Source organism: Mandrillus leucophaeus, unplaced genomic scaffold, assembly GCF_000951045.1.
Source record: "Mandrillus leucophaeus isolate KB7577 unplaced genomic scaffold, Mleu.le_1.0 Scaffold1292, whole genome shotgun sequence".
Taxonomy (NCBI): domain Eukaryota; kingdom Metazoa; phylum Chordata; class Mammalia; order Primates; family Cercopithecidae; genus Mandrillus; species Mandrillus leucophaeus.
Window position 1 is genome coordinate 492,367 of NW_012101246.1, and position 26,465 is coordinate 518,831.

A 26,465-nucleotide genomic window follows, 5' to 3' on the forward strand; every position below is an offset into this window, starting at 1 on the left:
CAGCGGTACCTAGCGGCGCTGCCCGGCTGGCAGCCGGAGGACGTGGCACTGTCCGAGGATCCAGGGGGAGGGGATTCGGCCTTCTCCTCCCCGCGAGGAGGAGCCTCGGGACATCCTGCAGAGGCGGGAGGATCCTTGAGGGCACTGGTGCGCCTTTCAGGTGAGCTCTTAGCAGATAAAAACGGCTGGTTGTGGTCCGCGCCAGTAGTGCTTTCTGCTCTGCACTCCCAGTGAGCCAGGTGCGCAACCGGAGTGGGGGCGAGGGGCGTGCTGGCCACCCCGCATGCGCAGAGCCGGGAGCCCGCTGACCGGACTACAGCTCCCAGAGGAGCCTTGTGGAAGCCGCAGACGTGGAGCCGCTAGCGCCATCTTGAAATCTGATCCTCAATCCCCGAGCCTTTGAGTCTGCGCGGCCGGCCGCTGCTGCTCCGGGAGCCCAGTCTGTTAAAAGGGTAGGACGTTGAGGACGCGGCGGCTGGCGGGAGAGACAGCTGGGGAGAGACATGGCAGGGTCGGAGCGCGGCCTGCGCCTCTGTCACTCAGCATCCTCTTAGACGTTTCCACGCCCGCCCCCTGCCCAAGGGGCGGGGCTGACGGCTGTGGTACCCGGAGCCGGCGCACGGGGTAGGGGTGCACCCCTGCAGAGGGGGGACCCCACTGGGCTGTGCCATGCTGACTGGAGACCACTGAGGCGGGAGACAGAGCGCGGCGAAGAGCCATTGAGTGGTCCTCCAGTAGCCGCCGCCGCCGCCGCCTCAGGAAGCTTGGCACCCGCTAGGAGGGAAGATGAAGGAGATTTGCAGGATCTGTGCCCGAGAGCTGTGTGGAAACCAGCGGCGCTGGATCTTCCACACAGCGTCCAAGCTCAACCTCCAGGTTCTGCTTTCGCACGTCCTGGGCAAGGATGTCCCCCGCGATGGCAAAGCCGAGTTCGCTTGCAGCAAGTGTGCTTTCATGCTTGATCGAATCTATCGATTCGACACGGTTATTGCCCGGATCGAAGCTCTTTCTATTGAGCGCTTGCAAAAGCTGCTACTGGAGAAGGATCGCCTCAAGTTCTGCATTGCCAGTATGTATCGGAAGAATAACGATGACTCTGGCCCGGAGGTCAAGGCGGGGAATGAGACGGTTGACATGTCCGTCTTACCCGATGCGAGATACTCTGCACTGCTCCAGGAGGACTTCGCCTATTCAGGGTTTGAGTGCTGGGTGGAGAATGAGGATCAGATCCAGGAGCCACACAGTTGCCATGGTTCGGAAGGACCTGGAAACCGACCCAGGAGATGCCGTGGTTGTGCAGCTTTGCGGGTTGCTGATTCTGACTATGAAGCCATTTGTAAGGTACCTCGAAAGGTGGCCAGAAGTATCTCCTGTGGCCCTTCTAGCAGGTGGTCGACCAGCATTTGCACTGAAGAACCAGCGTTGTCTGAGGTTGGGCCACCCGACTTAGCAAGCACAAAGGTACCCCCAGATGGAGAAAGCATGGAGGAAGAGACGCCGGGTTCCTCTGTGGAATCTTTGGATGCAAGCGTCCACGCTAGCCCTCCACAACAGAAAGATGAGGAGACTGAGAGAAGTGCAAAGGAACTTGGAAAGTGTGACTGTTGTTCAGATGATCAGGCTCCGCCGCATGGATGTAATCACAAGCTGGAGTTAGCTCTTAGCATGATTAAAGGTCTTGATTATAAGCCCATCCAGAGCCCTCGAGGGAGCAGGCTTCCGATTCCAGTGAAATCTAGCCCACCTGGAGCCAAGCCTGGCCATAGCATGACAGATGGAGTTAGTTCCGGGTTCCTTAACAGGTCTTTGAAACCCCTTTACAAGACACCTGTGAGTTACCCCTTGGAGCTTTCAGACCTGCAGGAGCTGTGGGATGATCTCTGTGAAGATTATTTGCCGCTCCGGGTCCAGGTATACAAAACGGCTACACAGTGCCTTTCTGATTATAGCTAGCAGGCCTCTGGCTTCACATGATTTCGGTCTAGGTGGAGGTTAGTAATATTCTAGACTTGAGAAAATTAGTCATGAGCCCATTTTTGCTGCACCTTTTCTGTGTCTCATTTAGTAAACGTGATTCGTACTCAGATAATTTGCTTTTCACAGTCTTTGTAAAATCTGTTGGCCTTCCCATTATCAAAATTGTATACCTTTTAAAACAAAAAGGTAAAGATTCCCACTTCACTTTTATCCTGTAAAAAGAAGACATTTAATCTCATTTCTGGCACTAGAACTTTTCCTCTTATCTCCTTTTCTTTCTTTCTTTTTTTTTTTTTTTTTAACAACTTTTAAAATTCGTTCTTGTTTTCAGATTTATAGACGTTTCCTCCCAATGGCTTTCTGTAAGGCAGTTAGTTCTCTAGTTAGTTCTTCCCAGAGCATTGAAGCTTTCATTCGCAAAATGCCTGTAAATGATTAGAGCATAAGGTAAAAGGTTTGGGGGAAACCTATTAATCCACCAGTAAAGTATTATAACATCTGGATAATATTTATTATAATGAATAGTTCATTTGAGGATTAGTGATGACTCATTCATAAAAGAGACAGGAATTCAAGTATTCAAGTACAGTATTGTCACTCAAAACGTTAAGGCATAAACTGTTCACAGCCAGAACTCTGCTGAGTTCTACTGGAAGATATTTGATATTAAGAAAGGATTAACCCATTATTGGATCAGAGGAGAGTTTCATTCATTATAGTCTTGAATTCTTAATGACTAGAGGATGGCAGTTGCTTAATTTGAACCATTCATGTCTGCCCAATTGATTCGATACCAACCTTTTAAATTCAGCTATGGTAGTTTGTTTCTATAGCAACAGTAAATGCTAGGTTCAGTTAACTTTGTGAAACATACTGGCATGTTCCACTTGATACAACTTATTTAGCGATACTGTCACAAAGGTAGATGTGATCTAGAAGGCATTTTTAGAAAGCCTGCTACTGGTCAACATCATTCCAGAAATTTAGAGCTTGATAAGTAACATTGTTGATGGTCACATGAAACTTTTGGAAAGTAGTTCTGTGGTATGTATACTTTCTTTCACAATAAGAACCTAAGCAGAAAACAGGAGAAAAGTTTTTAAATTTACACAAAATTATGAGTAGCAGCATAGATGAGAAACAGCAGAGATGAAAGTGTCATGAAAGGTAAAAAGTCAGTGCGTTTTCATTTGTATAAAATGTATGTACTTCTTTTCTTTTGCTTTTCCTTTCAGTGGAGCCTCAGCTGAATTTGGGCTTTACAGTATTTCTGGACCAGACATAGGTGTTACAAATTAAACATGGTGTTTTCTTATTAGGGTCTAAAATTAGTTGGGCCAGGATGAATGGGAAATAAACTCGTCCCCCCAACCCGCCACCAAATATGGCCAATATTGTAGAACATTACATAAAGACTGAGAAAATAACAGCCAAAACAAGGTCTTTTTTCTCCATATTTAAATAAAATACTCTATTTTGGTGACCGAATTTTGGAGTTGAGAAGAATTTTAAAGATCATCTTCAGGCAGTCCCTCAATTTGGAGATATGGAAAGAAAGTTCATTCTTTAACTAACTTAGCCCATGCAGAGACAAAGGTTTCTGACCATTCTCAGGCAAGACACTTTAATTCTATACATTAAACCCCATTGTCTGAAGTATATAAATTTAAGTAAGTACTTTTTTAAAACCAGGAGCCCTCTTTCTCTAACCTAAGGATGCTTGGGGGATTTTTTAGAGATTACGTGAAAAAAATTGTCATCTGAATGAACATATATAAACTATGGTAACTGTATCTTTAGGTCAAGTCCCTTTACTTCACTAAATTTGGACATTAGAGCTTTAAAATAGTAGCATATGACCTTTCTGCTGTGACCTAACTTACATTCTTACATTGTTTACTGTTTCTAGAAAAACAAAAATTGGGAGGGAGAAAATGTCATTCAGTTTCAAGAAATGTGGCATTTAATTATTATACCATTTTCTCTAATAATTTGAGATGTCAGGGAAAATAGATGAATTGGGCCCAACCTGTTTGTAAATAAAATGGGCAGCATATCTATTGTTTAAATCCGGTTACTTTTAAGCTCCTTAAGAGCCTTATGACAAAACCAGTGCTAGATAGGACAATGGCAGACTGGTTTTTGTCTATTTCTCTGAACAAATGTGGAAAGAATAGAAACAATGTAATTTTTTTTTTTTGGTAGTTCTCCTTTTAGCTTGTGAAAACACCAAACCGTGAAAGAAAAAAATGTTTCCTTTAGTTCAGTTCTGCCACAAATATGGAGAAAACCTTTTATCTTAAAGAGCAAGATTTTCTGTAAGGTCATTTGGATTCCTTTGTTTAATCTTCCACTTACCATACTGTATGCACTATTAAATATTGACATCAGAATTCCTCCTGATTGCTTTTCATCTTTCTTTTTTTCTTTCCTTCTTTCCCTCTCTTTTTCTTTGTTCCTTTCTTATTTATTAAAGAAAACTAACAGTGTAGTTCTGCTTACTGATATTCTGATATTACACAAAGTAATTTATTTCCCTTCTACAGAATTTATGTATGACAACCTAAAGCTATTCAGATAGCTAAAGAAAGGTTTGAAGCCTTATTCTAGCTGGTAATTCCCTTCTTTATTGTCTGGCCCTGAACTAGAAAAGCTATGATAGGAGGGGTGTGGTCCCTTAGTAAACAGCAATGAGCTCTGGCCCATGTGCAATTTCCCTTTCTATCTAAAGTCAAAGAACAGGAGATCTTTGCTTTAAACCTTGCAATGCCAAGGTCTGCTCCTTTGTGACTATGGTAAATTTATCGCACTCATATTTTAGTTATAGGAAGTGGATCAGGCCCTTTGGAAGATGTTGGCATTAGATGCTGGTAAAAGATTAGGCCTTTAATTTGATGGTAGTCGATGATTCTTGTCTGTCTCCTAGTATTAACAATAGGATTGACAATTATAGCAGTTTGAGATCTATAACTCACTACTGTGAGGACTAGAAAGTGCCAAGAAAAATGCTATCAACACAAAAGGTCTAAACACTGCCCTTAGCCTAAAAGTCTCATATTGTGCAACACTAGACCTGGAAGCAGTTCTCTTTTCTGATACTGGAAAGCCTTTGTCCTAATTCTGAGTGAAAAGTGACTTAATTTAAAATACATTAACATTTCCACATGATTTTAGTACCTGAGTGTCTAGAGAGTAACACTGATTCTACCAAATCAGGTATTACTTATTTCATGGGCTACACTATCATCGTAGGAGTGACTGTTTTATGTACTTGATACTTCACAAGAATTCATTAAGTTGTTGGCTTAGTGGTACTTGCTAAGTGCTCTTTCGGCGACTGTTATCTGCAAGGACATTTTTCTGAGATGTAAAATAGTAAATTATTACAAATAAAGAGGAAACAAATATCTTCCAACTTTTAGGTGAGTACATTATTTATAGAAAAAGAGGTTTCTTATGATTATTCATGTCAACATTGATTCATGTGAGATTCAGATTCATGTATTTTCCTGTGGCATTCTTTGGCTTTAAAGTTGCTTTTCGAATATATGTTACATACAGTCGTGTTTCTAAGAGAGCCACTGAAGGCCCATTTTCGTTTGTTTTTATTGTTCATATTCATTCATTAAACAAAAACTTTTGATCTCTGCAGTATTCCCAGCATTATGGTAGGCAATGGGTTTATAGAAATGAGAGATACATTCCCAACATGAGTGGGAATCCAGTTCAGTTTAATTGGATCTTTTTCCTGATTTCCCAGGAAACCTTGGACTAATTACTTCTCTAAGTTTCCATTTCCTTGTATGTAAAATAGGATCGGATCAGATGGTTAGTTTATAAAGTTTGTAAGATTGTTTGGTTTTAAGTAAATAAATATGATCACCTTCCTTGCCATGTTAAACTTGAAGCTCTTTTCTTTAATTCTGCCTGTTGTAGTTTGAATTTCAAAATATCTTACTGTAGATGTTATTGTTGTTTTACACTGAAGAAGTAAGAAGCCAAATTTTATAAAGGTGGTTGTATCATTAAGTAAATGGTAAATTTATTTATTAGTTAGAATCGTTGTCAATATCTATTAATGCGGTTACTTTGCCCATGGTGTGACATAGTTCATGTTGCCTCAGGTGAAGGCTTCCTGTTATACCCCCAACAACAAATATTTCAAATAATTTTTCCAGAAGTCGTTATCCTTGCTGCTTTTTTCCCTCTCCTTCTATCCAGTCCACCAGCAAGTCCTGTTAGGTATACTTTCAAAACATATCCATATCTATCCATTTATTTCCCCCTCCCTTACTAAGCACCAGAACCCAAGCTACTATAGTCTTTCACCTGCACTACCGCAGCAGCCTCCCACCTGGTCTCTCTGCTTCTATTGGTGCTCCCCAATAATTCATTCACCACAGCGTGATCTTTTCAAAACTTATGTGTGATTACCTGTTAAAGAACTGCGGTCTATTCTCATTTCAGTTAAAACAAAATCCAGTTCATTAACCCCGTTGTCTGAAGCTGGATGTGACCTGGTGCCTGCCTGCCTCTCCACCTCATTGAGTGTCCCTATCCCCTTTGCCCACTATGTTCTAGCCCTGGGCTATCCAGTAAGCTAGCCACTAGTCTCAGGAGCTGTTGAACCCTTGAAATGTGGCTAGTCCAAATTGAGATGGGCTGTGAGTATAAAATATGCCTTGAATTTCAGACTTAGGAAAAATCATGTAAAGTGTCTCAATAATTTTATATTGTTTACATGTTTATGATAACATTTGGATATTTTGGGTAAAAATATTTTGTTAAAATTAAGTTTCCCTATTTATTTTGTACTTTGTTCATTGAAGCTACTAGAAAATTAAAAATTACATACAGGACTCACATTATATTTCTGTTAGAGAGTGCTATTCTAGCCACAGAGGCCTTTCGCTTTTCCAGGCTCATATTCCATTAGCTGTTCTTTCTGCCTGGATTGTTCTGCCTATCTTTGCAGGACTGATTCTTTTTCTTTCAGATCTCTACTTAATGCTGCCTCATAAAGACCTTTCTCTGATCAAGCAATTTAGAGTAATTTAACCACCCACTCTATATTATGCTTTCCTATTTTGCCACGTAGGGCTTGTCCATAATATTTTTTGCATTTTCTTGTTTGTTTATCATGTACTCCCCCCTCCAACCCCTGCAAAATATAAGTTTCAAGAGCACAGGGACTTTGTCTTGCATGATATATCTTCAGGACAGTGCCTAGCACATAGTTAGCGTGCAACAGATACATGTTATGTCAGCATTGTATTCCTCACAGTGCCTCACATGGTACTTTGCTTATTAATAGCATTTAGTAGGTGTTAGAAAAGTTGATAAATAGCACTGGAGGAATAGAAAAGATTTTTCTTTTGAAATCTTTATGTTTCCAGTCAGTTGCTAGCAGGAAGGGATTTAAGGTAAGCTGTAACTCCACTGCCTTGAAGGTGGTAATCAAGTCTGAAGATGTGAGCGAAAGAAAGAATGGATAGCAGTTGTCTTTTTTCCCTTAATGAATTTATATTCCTAATTGGAATGGAAGCAGGTATGGAGGCGGGAAGATCAAATGTAATTGCCGCAGTAAATTTGTAAAGTTTTATTTTAACATCCTTAGCTTGTAATGATTACTAAGAATGGTTCAATAAGTTTATCTTATTGTCCCATATACAAATTGTCCCATATGTAAATCATACTTTTTTCCTCCTGAATCTTTTAAGTGAATTGATATTCCTATAAAATATGTCTCCTTCCCAGTTCACTATGGATTATTTATCTGGGCTTATGCTATAAATCTGCCTTTAAGTAGGCACATCTATTTTAAATTTAGTTTATTCTCTTTTTATTTTGAAATAATTTCAAATGTACAGAGACGTTGTAAGAGAAATACCAAGAACTCCCATATATCCCTTACCCAGATTTACCAGTTGCGAGTATTTTGTCACATTTGCTTTATAAACTCTCCCACTCTCTGTATTTGCACAGTATTTTTTTAAAATTCTTGAACCATTTGAGAATTAGTTGTAGATAGTATACTCCTTTACCCTAAATACTTCAGCATTATTTCCTAAGGACAAGGACATCTCTTATATAACTACAGTACAATTATCAAATTTAGAAAATTAGACATTGATAAAATACTGTTATCTAATATATAGTCCATATCAAAATCTGCCAATTTTTTCCAATCATGTGAAACAAGCATGTTGTAAGAAAGGTAGCTGAAATGTAACTTCTCTCAGGAGTGGTATAAGTTTGATGAGTATGCCTTTTCAACTCCTTGATTAAAAATAGTATAAAGCAAATATTTGGTCATTGTGATCATCTCCTTTATGACATCCTCCCCTTCTCATTGAACTCTGAATTACTTGCTTTCAGTGAATAAACATGTAGTGTTTGTGTGAATTGGTAGGGAAAAGTTGAAAGGGAAGCTGGGAAGCATAGTACAAATGGGGGTGAATCAGTGTTCTTAATAAGGAACAGGCCTGTCTTTAGGAATTCATACTGATAATTTATGTAACAAATCTGATTCTCTAAATCTCTGGCAAAAGATGCAACAGATATTTTTGAAGATAGAAATAAAATTTTGTTGGCCGTGTTTAACTCACCTTACTTGTTTTGCTGTTTCTTCCTAGCCCGTGACTGAAGAGTTACTCAAACAACAAAAGCTGAATTCACATGAGACCACTATAACTCAGCAGTCTGTATCTGATTCCCACTTGGCAGAACTCCAGGAAAAAATCCAGCAAACAGAGGCCACCAATAAGGTATGATTAGTACTATCCCCTAGGAGATGACAGGGTTTTCCTGAGGATGTGACTGGCTCTAGCCTGAGTCTGTCAACCTGTGTAGGACTTGGGAGATGGATACTGTGTACTCCTTGTGCTCTAGGGAATATTTCATGTAAAAGTGTAGTTCTTCCCTTTATTCTTATCAAGATTTTAGCTTGTTCTGTACAGATCATAATTTCTGGTGCTTTTCAGGTGTGTAATTAAAACTTGCATGCAGGCCAGTACAGTGACTCACGCCTGTAATACCAGTGCTTTGGGAGGCCAAAGCAGGCGGATCACAAGATTGGGAGTTCGAGACCCGCCTGGCCAACATGGTGAAACCCTGTCTTTACTAAAAAATACAAAAAATTAGCCAGGCGTTGTGGCAGACGCCTGTAATCCCAGCTACTTGGGAGGCTGAAGCAGGAGAATCGCTTGAACCCAGGAGGTGGAGGTTGCAGTGAGCCACGACCACGCCACTGCACTCGGGCCTGGGCAACAGAGAGAGACTCTGTCTCAAAAAAAAAAAAACTTACATGCAATCTTTCACTGTAAAAGGCACTGAGATAGGAGGTCTGTGTTTTTTATTTTAGCTTAACTTGTTACTACTTTCTAGCCCATGAATTTTAATGTCTGGCTTAGAAGAAAATTGCTACAATTTGGGATGCTGAACTTGTGGCCTCCGTGCCCCTATAGTGCCCTCTCCTATGCTAGGTAGCAGAAGTTCTTTGGTCCTTGTATAAGGGATCCATACTAGGAACCACTTGCCTACTTGGTCCATGTGGACAAGTTCCTAGTATGGCTGCCATCATAGAGAGATCACAGTGCATGAAGATTGAGACAATTTAGTACTGAAGGAAGTATTTCATTTCTCCTGCTACTATTCGTTGCTGGTTGACTTACCACTTTAATGGTTAGTATATGTGGGAAAAATAACAAGGTAATATCCCCTAAGAAATTCTTTAAATCCAAGATTTGAGGAAAGGCTTTATTCATTTGAGGCTAAAAGACATCATTGACCTAAAAAACTGTTTTTCTTTGCTGAATTCAGATTCTTCAAGAGAAACTTAATGAAATGAGCTATGAACTAAAGTGTGCTCAGGAGTCGTCTCAAAAGCAAGATGGTACAATTCAGAACCTCAAGGAAACTCTGAAGAGCAGGGAAAGTGAGGTAAAATACTTAGCTATCAAGGACCTGTGTGGAAACAATTGGTCCCTTCAAAGTAGACAAGTATTTTATATTTTGTCAAAATGCATATTGTCAGACTAACAGATCTTAGCCTGGAGAAATTGTAGCTTAACCTCGATTGATATTTTGGAATAGTCACATTACTAAAATCTGTACAGGTGAGATAATGGAATTTATAATTAGTTTACTAACATGTTTGATATTCCCTCTCTCATTTTCAGACTGAGGAGTTGTACCAGGTGATTGAAGGTCAAAATGACACAATGGCAAAGCTTCGAGAAATGCTGCACCAAAGCCAGCTTGGACAACTTCACGTATGTGAGGGTCACATAGGACAGGAGAGACTTCAGTTGGGGATGTGCCATTTTGGTTGCAGTCTTGATTTTATTTTCAGTCTTCGTGGGAGCTCAGTGCTTGCCCTGCTTGTGATTGTGATTTCTACTCTCTTTTCAGAGCTCAGAGGGTACTTCCCCAGCTCAGCAACAGGTGGCTCTGCTTGATCTTCAGAGTGCTTTATTCTGCAGCCAGCTGGAAATACAGAAGCTCCAGAGGGTGGTACGACAGAAAGAGCGCCAACTGGCTGATGCCAAACAATGTGTGCAATTTGTAGAGGCTGCAGCACACGAGAGTGAACAGCAGAAAGAGGCTTCTTGGAAACATAACCAGGTAAATCATTAACTATTTTATTGCCCTAAATGCTGACTTTGCCCTGATAATAACTTTTTAGCAGGATAGTTTGTGTTGAACCCTTGAGTCAGTTGCATAATCTAAGTATTTCAGTTCGACACTTGCTGCCCTTGTACCATATGCTAGTTAGAGTAGACCCCTTTATCCACAGTTTCACCTTCCATGGTTTCAGTTATCTGGGGTCAACCACAGACAAAAAGCATTAAGATATTTCAAGAGAGACCACATTCACGTAACTTTTTTTTTTGAGACAGAATCTCACTCTGTCTCCCAGGCTGGAGTGCAGTGGCGTGATCTCTGCTCACTGCAAGCTCCGCCTCCTGGGTTCATGCCATTCTCCCACTTCAGCCTCCCGAGTAGCTGGGACTACAGGCGCCTGCCACCACGCCCGGCTAATTTTGTTTTTGTATTTTTAGTAGAGACGGGTTTTCATCATGTTAGTCAGGATGGTCTCGATCTCCTGACCTCGTGATCTGCCTGCCTTGGCCTCCCTCACGTAACTTTTGTTACAGCATGTTGTTGTAATTCTTCTATTTTATTGTTATTCTTAATCTGTTAGTATGTCTAATTTGTAAGTAAACCTTTATCATAGTTATCTATGTACAGGAAAAAACAGTTATACACAGGCTTCAGTGCTATCTGGTTTCCGGCATCCCCTGGGCGTCCTAGAATGTATCCCCTGTGGGTTGAGGGGTGATTACCATATTGAGTTGTGCCCTGGAAATACAAGGATGAACAGCACAGGCTCCTTTCTTTTAAGTTACTTATAGTTCAGTAAGAGAGACAGTCGCATAAGCTGAGTTTCAGAGTGGTAAATTCTGAAGGGGATGTATATATGGAGTCCTACAGGAATATCTAGGAAAGGAGTCAAGGAAAAGGAATCAAGGAAAGCTTCATGAAGGAGGAGACATCTGAGATTATTCTTGAAGGATGGTTAAAACCAGTCAGAAAAGTGGGGAAGAATCACTAAGGTCAGAGGAATGACATGCATAATAATCAGCCCTGTCTTTTATTTTTTATTTTTGAATAATAAAATATACAATTCTTTTCTTTCTTTTTTTTTGTTTTTTGAGACAGAGTCTCACTCTGTCACCCAGGCTGGAGTGCAGTGGTACTATCTTGGCTCACTGCAAGCTCCACCTCCCGGGTTCACGCCATTCTCCTGCCTCCGCCTTCTGAGTAGCTGGGACTACAGGCACCTGCCACCACACCCAGCTAATTTTTTTTTGAATTTTTAGTGGAGATGGAATTTCACCATGTTAGCCAGGATGGTCGTGATCTCCTGACCTTGTGATCCACCTGCCTCGGCTTCCCAAAGTGTTGGGATTACAGGCGGGACCCACCATGCCCGGCCTTTTTTTTTTTTTTTTTTTTTTGAGACGGAGTTTCACTCTTGTTGCCCAAGCTGGAGTGCAATGGTACAATCTTGGCTCACCACAACCTCCACCTCCCGGGTTCAAGCGATTCTCCTGCCTCAGCCTCCCAGTAGCTGGGATTACAGGTATGCACCACCCTGCTTGGATAATTTTATATTTTTAATAGAGACAGGGTTTCTCCATGTTGGTCAGGCTGGTCTCAAACTCCCAACCTCAGGTGATCTGCCCACCTTGGCCTCCCAAAGTGCTGAGATTACAGGCATGAGCCACCACGCTGGGCCAAAATGCACAATTCTTAAATGGTTCCTTTATCTTGTTAGCTTAGAGCGTATATGTTTAAGATTTTAAAGATTTTTTTTTTTCGTGGTCTCTTTTCTTAAGCTCTTTAACACTCAGGTTTAAACGTGTAATTTTTGAAGGATCTCCCTGGTTTAGTGGTTTGGAGATTAAATATTATTAGCCCTGAATTTCCTTTTGAAATATTAAAATTTCGGCCGGGCACAGTGGCTCACACCTGTAATCCCAGTACTTTGGGAGGCCGAGGCCAGTGGATCATGAGGTCAGGAGTTCAAGACCAGCCTGACCAAGATGGTGAAACCCCATCTCTAGTAAAATTACAAAAATTAGCCAGGTGTGGTGGCGGGCATCTGTAATCCCAGCTACTCGGGAGACTGAGGCAGAGAAATGCTTGAATCTGGAAGCCGGAGGTTGCAGTGAGCCGAGATTGTACCACTGTACTTCAGCATGGGCGACAGAGTGAGACTCCATTTCAAAAAAAAAAATTAAAATTTCAGATATCTGGGCAGGGTCGGAGAGTGGTGGAGGATGGGGGTAGAAATAATTCTTAACTTTTTGTTATTTAGCTAAAGGAAACATTTTCCCAAGATTTGTTTGGTTGATGAGAATATGTATTTTGGGAGCTCTCTAAAGTAACAGATGATTTAAAGATTACTGACTTTCTTATCAGAAAGATAAATATGGCAAGCTAAGAAAGAAGAGTGATGGTCTCTATGAGATCTTTAGAAAAAAGGATGATAGGAATAGTTTATCCTTGAGCTTACTGTAAATAATCCAGGTTTGCCATAGGACAGATTCTCATTTAATGGTTCTACACATGTATCCTTTTTAAGCCAAAAAATAAGTATTGAACTATAATTATCAAGCTTACGTCCTACCCATTCACAACTTTTACAATTTTCCATATCCCATTCAATTCATGTATAATACTTCTATAGCAGTTTTAATAATGGCATCCTCTACTGCTCTTTCAGTTTATATACCTTGAAAATTTTAAGGTCTCTGTATATAACCATGTGACAATTTTAGATCTCTTAATATGTTTAATTCAGGAATTGCGGAAAGCCTTGCAGCAGCTACAAGAAGAATTGCAGAACAAGAGCCAACAGCTTCGTGCCCGGGAGGCTGAAAAATACAATGAGATTCGAACCCAGGAACAAAACATCCAGCACCTAAACCATAGTCTGAGTCACAAGGAGCAATTGCTTCAGGTGAGTTTACATGATTTCAATGAAAACTGGGCTCATAGAACTCTGAAATTTGTTTATATAAATTTAAGATATTATTCCACCTGTGTTGGGTCCCTGCTATAAGGAAAACATTGAGAGGTGGGAATCAAGAGGATTTAAAATAAATAGAAAGTATAATTTGTGAATTAAGATGCTTACTAACAAGTGTAAGAAACAGTACATATAGCCCTGATTTAAGCAGTCTTTTATGAAGTCTTTTATAAAGACTTAATATTCAGAAAATAGTTATTAAGCACCTCTGTGAGTCACACACTTTTCTGGGCGTTGGGAAGACAAAAGATTTGGCTACTGCTCTCAGTTTAATAGATGAAGACAAACTACAGAAACTTCCAGAGTCATTTTGATGATGGAATGAAAGTTTGAGGGGAAAATGGAGCATTAAGAAGAGACTGATCTGTTCTGCCACCTACTCTAAGCTTCAGTCACATTGAATCCACTACATTTCACTGAATGTACAATTTTTTCATTGTATGCGTAGCGTGCATATTTTTTTTCTCTAGCATACAGTCCTCTCCCTTCTTCACTTAGGAAATCCTAGTCCTTTAATTAAGACTCACCACAAATGTTACCTCCTCTGTGAGGTCTTTACTGACACCTGCAGGCAGAGTTAGGCAGTGCATCCTGTGTTCCCCTGGTAGCTAGCATAGGATGCAGAACAGTTAATTCTATGTGTTGTGTCTGTTGTATGTTGCAGAATAGTTTATAATTTATATGTCTGTTATCTGTGCTAAACTTGTTACTTTTGAGGAGAGTGATCACATCTTGTTTTTTTTTTATCCTGAATAACTAACAAATTACTTGGTAGTTTAGTTAATATTGGATAAAAGAATAAAAGAAACGATTTTTTGGTCTCAGGAATTTCGGGAGCTCCTACAATATCGAGATAACTCAGACAAAACCCTTGAAGCAAATGAAATGTTGCTTGAGAAACTTCGCCAGCGCATACATGATAAAGCTGTTGCTCTGGAGGTATGTATCACCATTTTGCCCACTATGCGATGGATTATTCTATCTACATAGGTATTATAGATATTTGTGTTTACTTACATTTGCTACTCTGGGATTTGGTTTTCTAGTCTGCCATCTTGTGGAATAAGAGTGATCAGGATAGTAAATCTTACAGAGCTTTAGGAGTCTTCCTTTCCTTGCAGCGGGCTATAGATGAAAAATTCTCTGCTCTAGAAGAGAAAGAAAAAGAACTGCGCCAGCTTCGTCTTGCTGTGAGAGAGCGAGATCATGACTTAGAGAGACTGAGAGGTGTCCTCTCCTCCAATGAAACTACTATGCAAGTGAGAGCAAAACCTATCTCTGACTTGGTGTTCCTCTCCCACTTATATTCTAAGCCTGAAGCATGACCCCCCTCCATCATTTTCTGAAAACCAGGGATTTTGTTTTATAAGGGGGAAGAAAACCAAAAATAGCAGTCACTAGTTCCATCATTGTCGATTAGGAAGTGAGAGATTTTAGCACTTCTACTTTTGTTTGTAATACGAATTTTGTGAGGAGAGCCAGTGAATATTGATTTCTGTTTACGTAGTTCTGATTTATTTCCAGTTCTTGTTCATACATAAATACATATGCACACACACTGCCCTCTCTCTCTGTCTTACTTTTACTGAAGCATTATCAGGGTGCAACTATTAAATTGTGTCTTCTACCTTAATATTATCTACATGTCCATGAATTGCCATAATTAGAACACTTGTTTATCAATATTTACTGTGGGCTTTTTTGCATATTTATTTTAGAGCTTAGGTATCTACCTGCCACTTTTTTGAGAAATCCTTTATAGTGTCGTGCACTTCCTCCAAAATGCTTCCTTTTATCATATATTCTATATTTAATCTCTCCACAAACTAGATAAAAGTTTCTGAAAACCCCCCAAAAAAAAAAAAAAACAGATTAGCTTGGCATTGTTTAGATCAATGCTCTCATCTTGCAAATAAAAATAAATTGATGGGAGATTATTTAAAAGTGGATGTAATTTGTTGTTTATCCTGAGGAGTATGGGGTAATCGTTTTGACTGATGATTGCTCTCTTTATGGCTGTAGAGTATGGAGAGTCTCCTGAGGGCCAAAGGCCTGGAAGTGGAACAGTTATCTACTACCTGTCAAAACCTCCGGTGGCTGAAAGAAGAAATTGAAACCAAATTTAGCCATTGGCAGAAGGAACAAGAGAGTATCATTCAGCAGTTACAGACATCTCTGCATGATAGGAACAAAGAAGTGGAGGCAAGACTTCAGTTAACTTAAAGGCAGTTGGTTCAGTGATTATGTAATCTCAGCCTTGGATTAGGACTCTTCAGATCGGGAGGCCTGTGACCCAAGTCTTTAATTTCATTCTGTGCCTGGGCAGGTCATTGACTTTCACTGGGATTTTTTTTTTTTTCCCATATCTAGAAACTTAAGTTGGCAATTAACTTTCTCAAAGAAGTTATGTGAGAATGAATGAGACCAAACATTGCCTCTTCCGTCTGGCAGCTATTAACCTTTATTAGTTACGGTGTTCATGCTGGGGCAGGTGCTGTTTTCAGATGTCAATGGATATTCACTCGTTGAATCCTCACAAGGCCATGAGGCACATTCTATGATCCCCGTTTTGTAGAGGAGGAAACAGACTTCTGAAGCTAAGTAACTTGTCCAAGCTAAGGTAGCTAATAAGTAGCAGATCTAGTATCAACCTAGGCAGTATGGCGCCTCCGTTTCCTCCACCATGTGCCGGCGGTTAGTACAGAAATAGAAACCATCACTATGATAGCAAATACAGTGTTTAGTATTCCTTTCAGCAATTCGTTTTATGCTTCCTCCTATAAAGTTACACTGGGGGAAAACAAATAAATGAACTGAGTGTCCATTTATCCTTATCTAACATTAATTGTTACATGTCCTGAACGAATAGGAAAAAGACTTATTTCAGAAAACAATATGTATGTAAGTGGCCACCAGAGATAGTTTTCTGTATTGTTTGTATTCATTCCTGGGACATGTATTTAGAGACTTCTGTGTTCCTGGCCTGTGCTAGATCTGGTAAAACAAAAATGAGTAAAACGTGATACTTACTCTCAAGAATCTCACACCTCCTTCTTCTATGATAGATTCTTATAAGCCCCTTTAATATTTAGTAGAGGCAGTTCTTTCCTCCAGAAACTTACAGTGTCCTTTCTGCATTAGGATCTTAGTGCAACATTGCTGTGCAAACTTGGACCAGGGCAGAGTGAGATAGCAGAGGAGCTGTGCCAGCGTCTACAGCGAAAGGAAAGGATGCTGCAGGACCTTCTAAGTGATCGAAACAAACTAGTGGTGGAACATGAAATGGAGATTCAAGGCCTGCTTCAGTCTATGAGCACCAGGGAGCAGGAAAGCCAAGTAAGGATTAATGCACAGATGAGAAAAGTATCATGTAGTGCATTTATAGTCTGCAAATAGGAAGCATTTGCAGACTATAGATGTGTGTATATTTATATATTTTACAGTCAACTCTGTTAGTTTCTTTCCTTCTGTTTATTACCTAGACCACAGTTTTATTTATTTACTTACTTATTTAGAGGTGGGAGTCTCGCTGTGTTGTACAGGCTGGTCTCGAACTCCTGGGCTCAAGCAATCATCCTGTCTTGGCTTCCCAAACTGCTGGCATTGTAGGTGTGAGCTGCTGTACCTGGCCTGAGACCACAGTTTTACATTAATCATCAAAGTATGAAAAATTTCTTAAAAACCTTGAATTTGGAAGGGTGCCTAAACAATACATGTATCCATTAACTTCATTACATACATTTTCTTTTCCTTAATAATCTGATCATTTTGAGAGAAAGGCGTAGGGGTTGTGAGTGTTTTGATTTTGATTCTAAATTATTAAGACTTGAGTGATATTTTGCATTTCCAGTCAAGGTATGGGAAAACTTACACTCAACATGTTTACTCTTAGTTTTTGTAAAATCTGAGTTATCTTAAGAGGGAAAAGAGATTGCGTTTTTCACAGGTCATGGTGAGAATAAACAATCTCATAATAGTATGGGGTGTATTAATTCCACAATATTAAAGAAGTAAATTCTTTTTTTTTTGTTTTTGATGGCATCTCCCTCTGTCACCCAGCTGGAGTGCAGTGGCGCGATCTCGGCTCACTGCAACCTCTGCCTCCTGGGTTCAAGCAATTCTCCTGCCTCAGCCTCCTAGGTAGCTGGGATTACAGGCATGTACCACCATGCCTGCTAAGTTTTGTATTTTTAGTAGAGAATGGGTTTCACCATGTTGGCCAGGCTGAAATGTTGGATCATTCCTGGCCTCAAGTGATCCACCCATCTCGGCCTCTCAAAGTGCTGGGATTACAGGCGTGAGCCACCATGCCCTGCCCATAAGTAAATTCTTAATTTTTCCTCATTTCTATGTGTTTTCTTCTCAAGGCTAAAGACTCTTAGTTGACTTATGCTGCATTTCAGATACCAGTAGCTCTGAATCCCCCTGGACAGTTTTTAGAGGAAGATAGACTTTTTTTGGCCTATGTTATTTGACCCCATAATATTTTCTTACATTTCCTCATATTGTGAAAGGATTATACACCACTGTTCTAATTGCTAGGCCTACTGAAGTAAACCCACATCTTACTAGAAAGGTCCTGCTGTGTGCTTCAGAAATTGTTTCTAAAATAGACCTAACAACATTATTCTAAATTATTTAAGTCTTTGGCAAGAGGCTAGGATCTTTGAGTTTTCTTTTTAACCTCTTTGTGATTTGGAAGAATTAGTCTTTATTATACCTCAGAAAAAAAAATTATGCACTGCTGGTAATAGAATAATGGAGATGATGGAAATTACAGGAGATTTTTCAACCCAAGAAGATTAATGGTTGTATTCTTCTACATCTGCTTCTCTAAATTTACATGCAAAAGAAATCACCTGAATAGCTTTTTAAAGATGTAGATTGTGGAGCTCAACTCCAGAGAAAGAAATTAGGACGTATAGATGGGACTTTAAGAATTTGCATTTCTAACAATTTTCCAGGTGATAGTGATGCTGCAGGTTCATGGACTGCACTGGAGGAGCACTGCTAAAAACTCTTAAATCCTACCAGAAAAAGAGCGCCAAGGCAGATAGAGCACAGTATATGTCTTGTATGTTATTTATTACGTTTTTTTCCCACAGTTTTCACAGATATTTTTATTAAGGTACTTTAATAATATACTGATACTTCTAAAATGGTTATATTCAAATCTCCAAAGAGCCCACATTTTACTTACTGAAAAATTGAAGGTTTTTTTTTTTCATATTTCCCTTAGAAATTGTGACAAGAGGTCAGCTTCTCCCTTAAAACAGTAGTACTTTTCCTCAGAGACAGTTGGTGTTACGATTCATCATCTTATACCCTCAGTAATTTTAATATCAATTTATGATTTCCAGATTTTCTGTTTAAATGTAGACTTTCTGTGCATTAATAGTTAAAACTGTTCTAGCTCTTTCCCTTATTGTGTCATCATCTGTCTTAGAAAACTGAGATTTGAAATGAAACAAGCTGAATTTGGTGATTTTGAGGTTGAGATTCTCCTAATCATGTGGTCTGATAAAAATGTTTATGTGTGTAATTGATTCATTCAGTAAATATGTAGTGAGTGTCTATTATGTCCCAGACACTGTACTGGGTGCTTGAGATTCAGCACCAAGTTGCCTTTAGGAAACTTCACATTCCATGTAGGGGAAGCAGAGAGAGAGAGAGAGATTAGATAATGGTAAGTGCATTGAAAAAAAAAATAGGCACAGTAAGGAGTGTTGGAGATAGAGAAGAGATTGCTGGGTTTAAAAAAAAAAATTCCCAGCTTTATTGAGGTATAATTGACAAATATTGTATATATTCAAGGTGTACAACATGTGTTGATATACATAGACATTGTGAAATGATTGCCACAATCAATCAAATTAACACAGCCGTCACTACACATTTTATGCGTGTATGGTGAAGACACTTAAGATCTACTCTCTTAGCAAATTTCAAGGAAATAATACAGTATTATTAACTAAAGTCACCATGCTATACATTGGATCCCCAAAACATATTCATCTTATACCTGAAAGCTTGTACCCTTTGGCCAGCAAGATTGCTGTTTTGGATAGGATATGCAGGGAAGACCAACCTGATAAGGTGACATTTGGCCAAGACCTGAAGGGAGCAAACCACACAAATGTTTGATTGAAGAGCAATCTTCCCCTAAGAAGCAGCTGATCCAAGAATAAAGACATTTGTTATACTAATTCAAACCAGAATCTTAACACCTTAGCCTGATAGTTCTAGCAGAACCTATTTCAGATTCTCTTATCTGTTACAGATGTGTTAAATTCAGTTTTTTCCCCAATATTCTGCCTATGAGACTTTATTTCCATTCACTTAACTATGTTTTTCCCTGTAAACTGAAAGCAGGGGAACTATTTCCTAAGGACCCACTGTTTTCTGTTGTTGTTTGTTTGTTTTTTACAAATGGTTGACTTTGAAGAAATAATACCAGAACAAAAAATTTGTTTTACTAGAATATCTTTCTAATGTTATTTGTGATTTCCTCTTACTAGGCTGCTGCGGAGAAGATGGTGCAAGCCTTAATGGAAAGAAATTCGGAATTACAGGCCCTGCGCCAATATTTAGGAGGGAGAGACTCCCTGACATCCCAAGCACCCATCTCTAACCAACAAGCTGAAGTTACCGCCACTGGCCCCCCTCTTGGAGAACAGACTGATCAAGTAAGAACTATAGACTTAGATAATTCATGCCGATTCCATTTCCTTTTTACATTTGAGGTGTATGTTTGATAATTTTAATACCAAATTCTGAGAATATTCTCAGTATTGTCATTGTGATCATAGTTCCTGCATCTTCCTAAGTCCCCCGACTTTTGCAATTTTTTAGGGTTCAATGCAGATACCTTCCAGAGATGGTAGCACTTCATTGACTGCCAAAGAGGATGCCAGCATACCCAGATCCACATTAGGTAAGTATCAAATTTCATTTCATTAAGGGACTCTGTTTTTGTCTTGTTTTTCCTTCTAGTAATCTCTGTATTAATAGGTTTGGCCAAGACTCTTTTCTCTTCCTACCTTAATGGAACAAATAAGTTTGGAATTCCTCTGAAAGGCTGAAGAACTGTCCTTACCTTATGTTGAGTCGAGGTTATTGCTCTAGGTTCACAATTTGGCCCAGAGAAACTCTATCCTTATTCTCCTTTTCAGATAGCTTTGCAGGGATTCAGAAATGCAGGAGGTAGTGGTTCCAATCCTGCCCAGCAGGGCCATGAGCTGACACCTTTTCCTGGGTATCTTTCAAGTCTGGGGCCACTCAGTGTAAGTTGACATCACCTACATTAAACCGTTAGGAAGGGTAGGCAGTGTACATTGAGTTATTTGCCAAGCCTAGCCCCATTCAGGGGATGGTTTAGAAAAGTCTTACAAGTAGTCATTCTCTAGTAGGAAAACTTTATACTAATCAAAGAATAAAAGAATGTTGGATTTGTGAATATACTGTTGTTTATTCAGCCTTTTCTTTATAGCATCTAGGGATGATTGCAGTATTTTACTATTACAAATAATGCTACAAAGACCAACCTGTGTGTATGTTTTCTTTTTTCTTATTATTGGAATGTGTCCTCTGTAAATTACTCAAAGGAGGCAGTAGATACCACATTATGTTAATAGCAATTAAAACTAGCGCTATATTTTTATTTCAGGAGACTTGGACACAGTTGCAGGGCTGGAAAAAGAACTGAGTAATGCCAAAGAGGAACTTGAACTCATGGCTAAAAAAGAAAGAGAAAGTCAGGTGAGTTTTCTAGTTAAGTCTTAATTTCAAAATCCCTGTTATTTTTTCTTTCAAAATAGTTTATATTTAAAAGCATATAATTCTCCAAGTATAATATCTGAGTCCAAATGCCGGGTGTGACTTTTTTCTTTTTGGAGAAAAATATAAGTTATTTTATATATACATTATCTCAAAAAGATGCTCCTATTTTTAGATTGGGACCATTAAAACTTATTAAGTGCTGGAAAAACATAACCCTTTCTCCCCATTGCTAACTGGAATAAAATAATTGTAAAGGCTGGGAATGGTGGCTCACGCCTGTAATCCCAGCACTTTGGGAGGCCGAGGTGGGCAGATCACTTGAGGTCAGGAGTTCGAGACCAGCCTGGCCAATATGATGAAACCCTGTCTTTACTAAAAATACAAAAATTAGCCAGGTGTAGTGGCGGGCACCTGTAATCCCAGCTACTTGGGAGCCTGAGGCAGGAGAATCACGTGAACCCGAGAGGCAGAGGTTGCAGTGAGTTGAGATTGTGCCATCACACTCCAGCCTGGGCAACAAAAGCAAAACTCCACCTCCAAGATACGACTACTACCACTAATAATAATAATAATTGTAAAGCACTAGTGAAAAAAGGAAATGTTGTGTGATTGCTGCTTAGAGTTATGACATTAGACCCATGAAATTAGTTTTAGAAACATGAAACAAGAAATTTGAGTATAATCAAAGTTTATCAAGTATTCATGTGCAATGTACTGTGCTAGGTATTTAAATTAGCACTAATGCTCACAGCTCTACACAAAGTAAGTGGTGTCGACCCAATTATTATAGACGAAGAAGCTGAAACACTGATTTCTCTTTTAAAATGGGAGTGGAGAATAATCATGTAATTAATAAATGCCAGAGCTATGATTCAAACTCAAGCCTTTAGTGACTTCACATACTTCCTAAGAAGATTCATTTCCTAGAGCACATTTTTCCCACCTTGTGCTTTAACTCTCTCTAGCATAGAGTTCTCATCAGTTTTTTTAGAAGAGGCCTTTCAGCCTTAGAGATTCCCTTCCCCCTGCATTTCCTCCACAGCTAGCTGCATACTCAACTATGATGTTGAAGAAATGCTAGGACCACAGCACAGAGTTACAGACTGAAACTGAAAGCTTGTTTGTTACTGTGTTGGCATCTCTTTTAGAAGATCAGTCAGTGTCATGGCTTCCTGAATTCAGTTGAGCTAGCTAGTCCAAATAGCTCCTTAGTTTTTTTCTACCTTTTGCCATAGCTAGATCTCTAATATAAAACCTGTGTTTGTATTTGTGATGGAATTATCGTATTTTATCTTTTGATTTCATTACCATATTTCTGCTTACAAACAGACTCATGTTCTATGACTCAGTTAGTTTTCAGGATATGAGAATGTATGGCGTTTAAGAAACACCAGTTTTAAAAATCCTCTAGTCTCCCTTCCTCTTTGTGGTTCTACCTTAGCCGTTTTCTGATTATTCATGTTAGATATTTTAGTTTCCACATCCTCTTCCTGTTTTTCTCACATTTATCAAATCCAAAGTAATGTTACTTTTTGGTTCTGTCCTGTTTTCAGGATCATGAAATTGTAATGCCTATGAATGGGTATTTTGAGTGGGTGATATTTAACTATTGCTAAATTCCTTTAAAGGATTTATTTAAAATAACTTGTCCTTACCATAAAGACTGTATGGATATGTGGTATCTACAGGAAAGACATTATTACCTAGTGGCTGTGAGTCAGCTTCCCTGAGTTCACGTTCTGGATTTACCACTTACTAGCCAGCCCTGTGATTTTTGAACAAGCTCCTTAATTTCTCTCAGACTCAGTCACCTTGTCTGTAAATTGAAGAGTAGAAGTAGTCACCTTGTGTATACATCAAAGAGTAGTTATCTCATAGGATTGTTGTGAGGATTCACTCATTCATTCATTAGCTATATGGGGACCTTCTCTAAGCTTGGGCTAGTGCGTGGGATGAGGTAGTGAATGAAATCAGTAAGGTCTCTGGCTCTATGTAGCTAATTTCTACTGGGGAGATACAGACAATAAATAAATAAACATTATAGTTATAGAGTATAGTAAGTGATATGAGGGAAATGATAGAAAGCAACATGAATGGAGACCATCTTAAACAGGGTGGCCAAAGAAGGCTTCTCTGAGCAGATGACACATAAGCTGGGACCTGAGGATGAACAGGAGGCAGCCCTGGGAAAGATATTTCAGGCAAAGGGAGTAGTAGTTGTAAAGGCCGAGTCAAGAGAAAGTCTGGTGTTCCTAGAAGAGAAAAAGTCTAGTGTGCCTACAGAGTCATGAGTGAGGAGTAAAATGGCAGATATTAAAGTAGGAAAAGTAGGCAGGAGTCAGATCACTAGGTTTGTTAAAAGGATTAAATATCTACAAAGCGTTTATTTGAGAGCCCGGGGCATAGTGTTAGCAGGTATGGTTATTTTCATGAATTTTTTTTTTTTTTTTTTTTGACGCAGAGTCTCGCTCTGTTGCCAGACTGGAGTGCAGTGGTGTGATCTCAGCTCACTGCAAGCTCCGCCTCCCAGGTTCAAGCGATTCTCCTGCCTCAGCCTCCTGAGTTGCTGGGGTTACAGGCACACACCACCACGCCTGGCTAATTTTTGCATTTTTAGTAGACATGGGTTTCACCGTGTTGGTCAGGCTGGTCTTGAACTCCTGACCTTGTGATCCGCCCACCTCAGCCTCCCAAAGTGCTGGGATTACAGGCGTGAGCCACTACGCCTGGCCTATCATGATTTTTAATGAACTTTGTCATAACCAAGTATTTGTCATTTTCTGGTGAGAACACTGAAAGTTTAGGGCATGTAGTGCCAGCTTTTGGCAATATTTCTTCCTAGGTGGTGGCATGTTCTTCCATCAGGAGGCATGTAATGTTTGGTGATCTCTCGTGATGGTAGCAGCTGTTGCTGTTTCATGCCTTATCCATTCATTCATTAAGGGTTGCAAAATGGAGATATCCTCATGCTGTCATTTTTTCATCTGTTGGGTGAAATACATAAAAACTTCATCTCTTCTTGCTTCTGCTAATGGTGACCATTCTTTTTCAGTATCATAATAAGCTTGTTAAACAAATTTGATGTGTTTTATAGTGCCCGCTAAAGTGGAAGACGTCATTAAGAACAACTATGACATCTTCCCATAAAACATCCTTTGGTACCATACTGCATGGATTATTGATTTGAGGCTGTAGAGCCCTATTCATGTTCTCGTTTTCTTTTGCATTACTGGCTGATAGTGATATGATATGCAAAAGCATTTGCCTCGGTGTTAAAATGTAAACATGGCAGATACTGTTTCCTCTTTTCACAGATGGAACTTTCTGCTCTACAGTCCATGATGGCTGTGCAAGAAGAAGAGCTGCAGGTGCAGGCTGCTGATATGGAGTCTCTGACCAGGAACATACAGATTAAAGAAGATCTCATAAAGGTCTTTCAAAACTTTTCAAAGACCATTGGAAATGTTCACAGCTCAGAATAGCTGTAGGGCATCTTCAGACAGTATTTGCACACACTGAATCCCTTGGCCAGTGATTATTAATATCCCACTTGAAAGTATAGGCAGACTATTTCAAGAATGTTTGTTCCCCTGCTCCTCTGCTGAATAACCCTTTTATTACTATTTTCACATCCACACTTATTTTTTGACTTGTAGGACCTGCAAATGCAACTGGTTGATCCTGAAGACATACCAGCTATGGAACGCCTGACCCAGGAAGTCTTACTTCTTCGGGAAAAAGTTGCTTCAGTAGAATCCCAGGGTCAAGAAATTTCAGGAAACCGAAGACAACAGGTAAGTTATTGGAATGTAAACTTATTTATTTATTTACTTTTTTTTTTTTTCCGGTAGAGACAGAGTTTCACCATGTTGGTCAGGCTGGTCTTAAACTCCTCACCGCAAGTGGTCCTTCCTCCTCGGCTCCTCAAAGTGCTGGAATTACTTACAGGCATGAGTCACCACATTGAGACAGGGTCTCACTGTGTCACCCAGGCTCGAGTGCAGTGGTACAATCACTGCTCACTGCAGCCTCAAACTCTGGGCCTCAAGGAATCTTCCTGCCTCTGCCTCCTGAGTAGCTGGAGCTGCAGGTGTACACCACCATGCCCAGCTCAAGCCTTATTTTTCTACTGTGAAATAAAACATGGTAAAGCTGTCAATCTCAGCTATTTGTGGAGGGTTAGTTGATGGTATTTCATAGAGAACTGTGCTCTAAAGTTTCCTACTTTGGTCGGTAGCAGCTATAGATGCCCCTTTCTGACATTTGTAGTTCTGAAAAGAGCAACAGTTCTTTTGGACACATACCAATAGTTATCCCTCACACTCATACATAAGTCACCTCTCTCTCAGCTGAATCTTTCTTTTTATCTGCGTTTAACCATGTTCAAGTCTCTCCCAGTTAAAAAAAAAAAAAAAAAGAGAGAGAGAGAGAGAGAAACCCCTGTCTTTTCCCCAGATTTCTTTGTAGCTACAGCCTCGTTTAACCATTCTTCAATGCCAAACTTTTCCAAAAGACTTACTTGCCTGTACTCCCTGTCTCCATTATCATCCCTCTCACTAACTACTCACCCCACTCCATTCTGGCTTTTAACTCTACCTTAAACAACTCTGTTGATTATACATTATCATAGCTCATTATCTTTATAGCACTTATTACATGCACAGTGACACACATCTATGATTAATGAACGTCTTTTTCCTCCACTAGATAGTAAGCTTTCCCCTAGAACCTAGAACAGAGTCTGTCCCATAGAAGGTGCTCAGTAAATATTTATTGAACGAATGAAGAATATTAGTGAGTCCTATTATATGCATATCCTTCTTGCCTGTCCTGTTTCCCTCTTACTCCTTTCTCTTAGCTGCTTTCCTGTGCTTCTAGCTTTTCTCTCCTTTTTCTTCTTTTTGCTCCCATGTTTGAATTCCACCTTACAGGGTTTTAAAGATAAAAAAAAAAAAGGTAATATGACATTGATTTGAAAACTATAAAATGGTATCAAAAGCTTAAGTATTAAGATAGTGGGCTTTTTAAGTCCTAGTACATGTTAATGCATTTTCTTGTTTCTCAGGATTAACTGTGGCTTCATGTCTCACTGTGCCATTTGCGTGTTGCT

General features: G+C 39.7%; 1 protein-coding gene across 1 annotated transcript in view; it reads left to right on the forward strand.

Moving 5' to 3' along the window:
• The window catches only part of PDE4DIP (phosphodiesterase 4D interacting protein), a 105,616-nt gene that overhangs the window by 62,658 nt on the left and 16,493 nt on the right, over positions 1 to 26,465 (forward strand). Inside the window, exons 6-19 of the mRNA XM_011972474.1 lie at positions 8,613 to 8,744; positions 9,799 to 9,918; positions 10,158 to 10,250; positions 10,390 to 10,602; positions 13,349 to 13,507; positions 14,402 to 14,515; positions 14,698 to 14,835; positions 15,599 to 15,778; positions 16,718 to 16,912; positions 20,095 to 20,262; positions 20,429 to 20,510; positions 21,243 to 21,334; positions 24,670 to 24,786; positions 25,012 to 25,149. Of these exons, the coding sequence (XP_011827864.1) occupies positions 8,613 to 8,744; positions 9,799 to 9,918; positions 10,158 to 10,250; positions 10,390 to 10,602; positions 13,349 to 13,507; positions 14,402 to 14,515; positions 14,698 to 14,835; positions 15,599 to 15,778; positions 16,718 to 16,912; positions 20,095 to 20,262; positions 20,429 to 20,510; positions 21,243 to 21,334; positions 24,670 to 24,786; positions 25,012 to 25,149 (1,941 nt within the window). The remainder of the gene's footprint in view (positions 1 to 8,612; positions 8,745 to 9,798; positions 9,919 to 10,157; positions 10,251 to 10,389; positions 10,603 to 13,348; positions 13,508 to 14,401; positions 14,516 to 14,697; positions 14,836 to 15,598; positions 15,779 to 16,717; positions 16,913 to 20,094; positions 20,263 to 20,428; positions 20,511 to 21,242; positions 21,335 to 24,669; positions 24,787 to 25,011; positions 25,150 to 26,465) is intronic.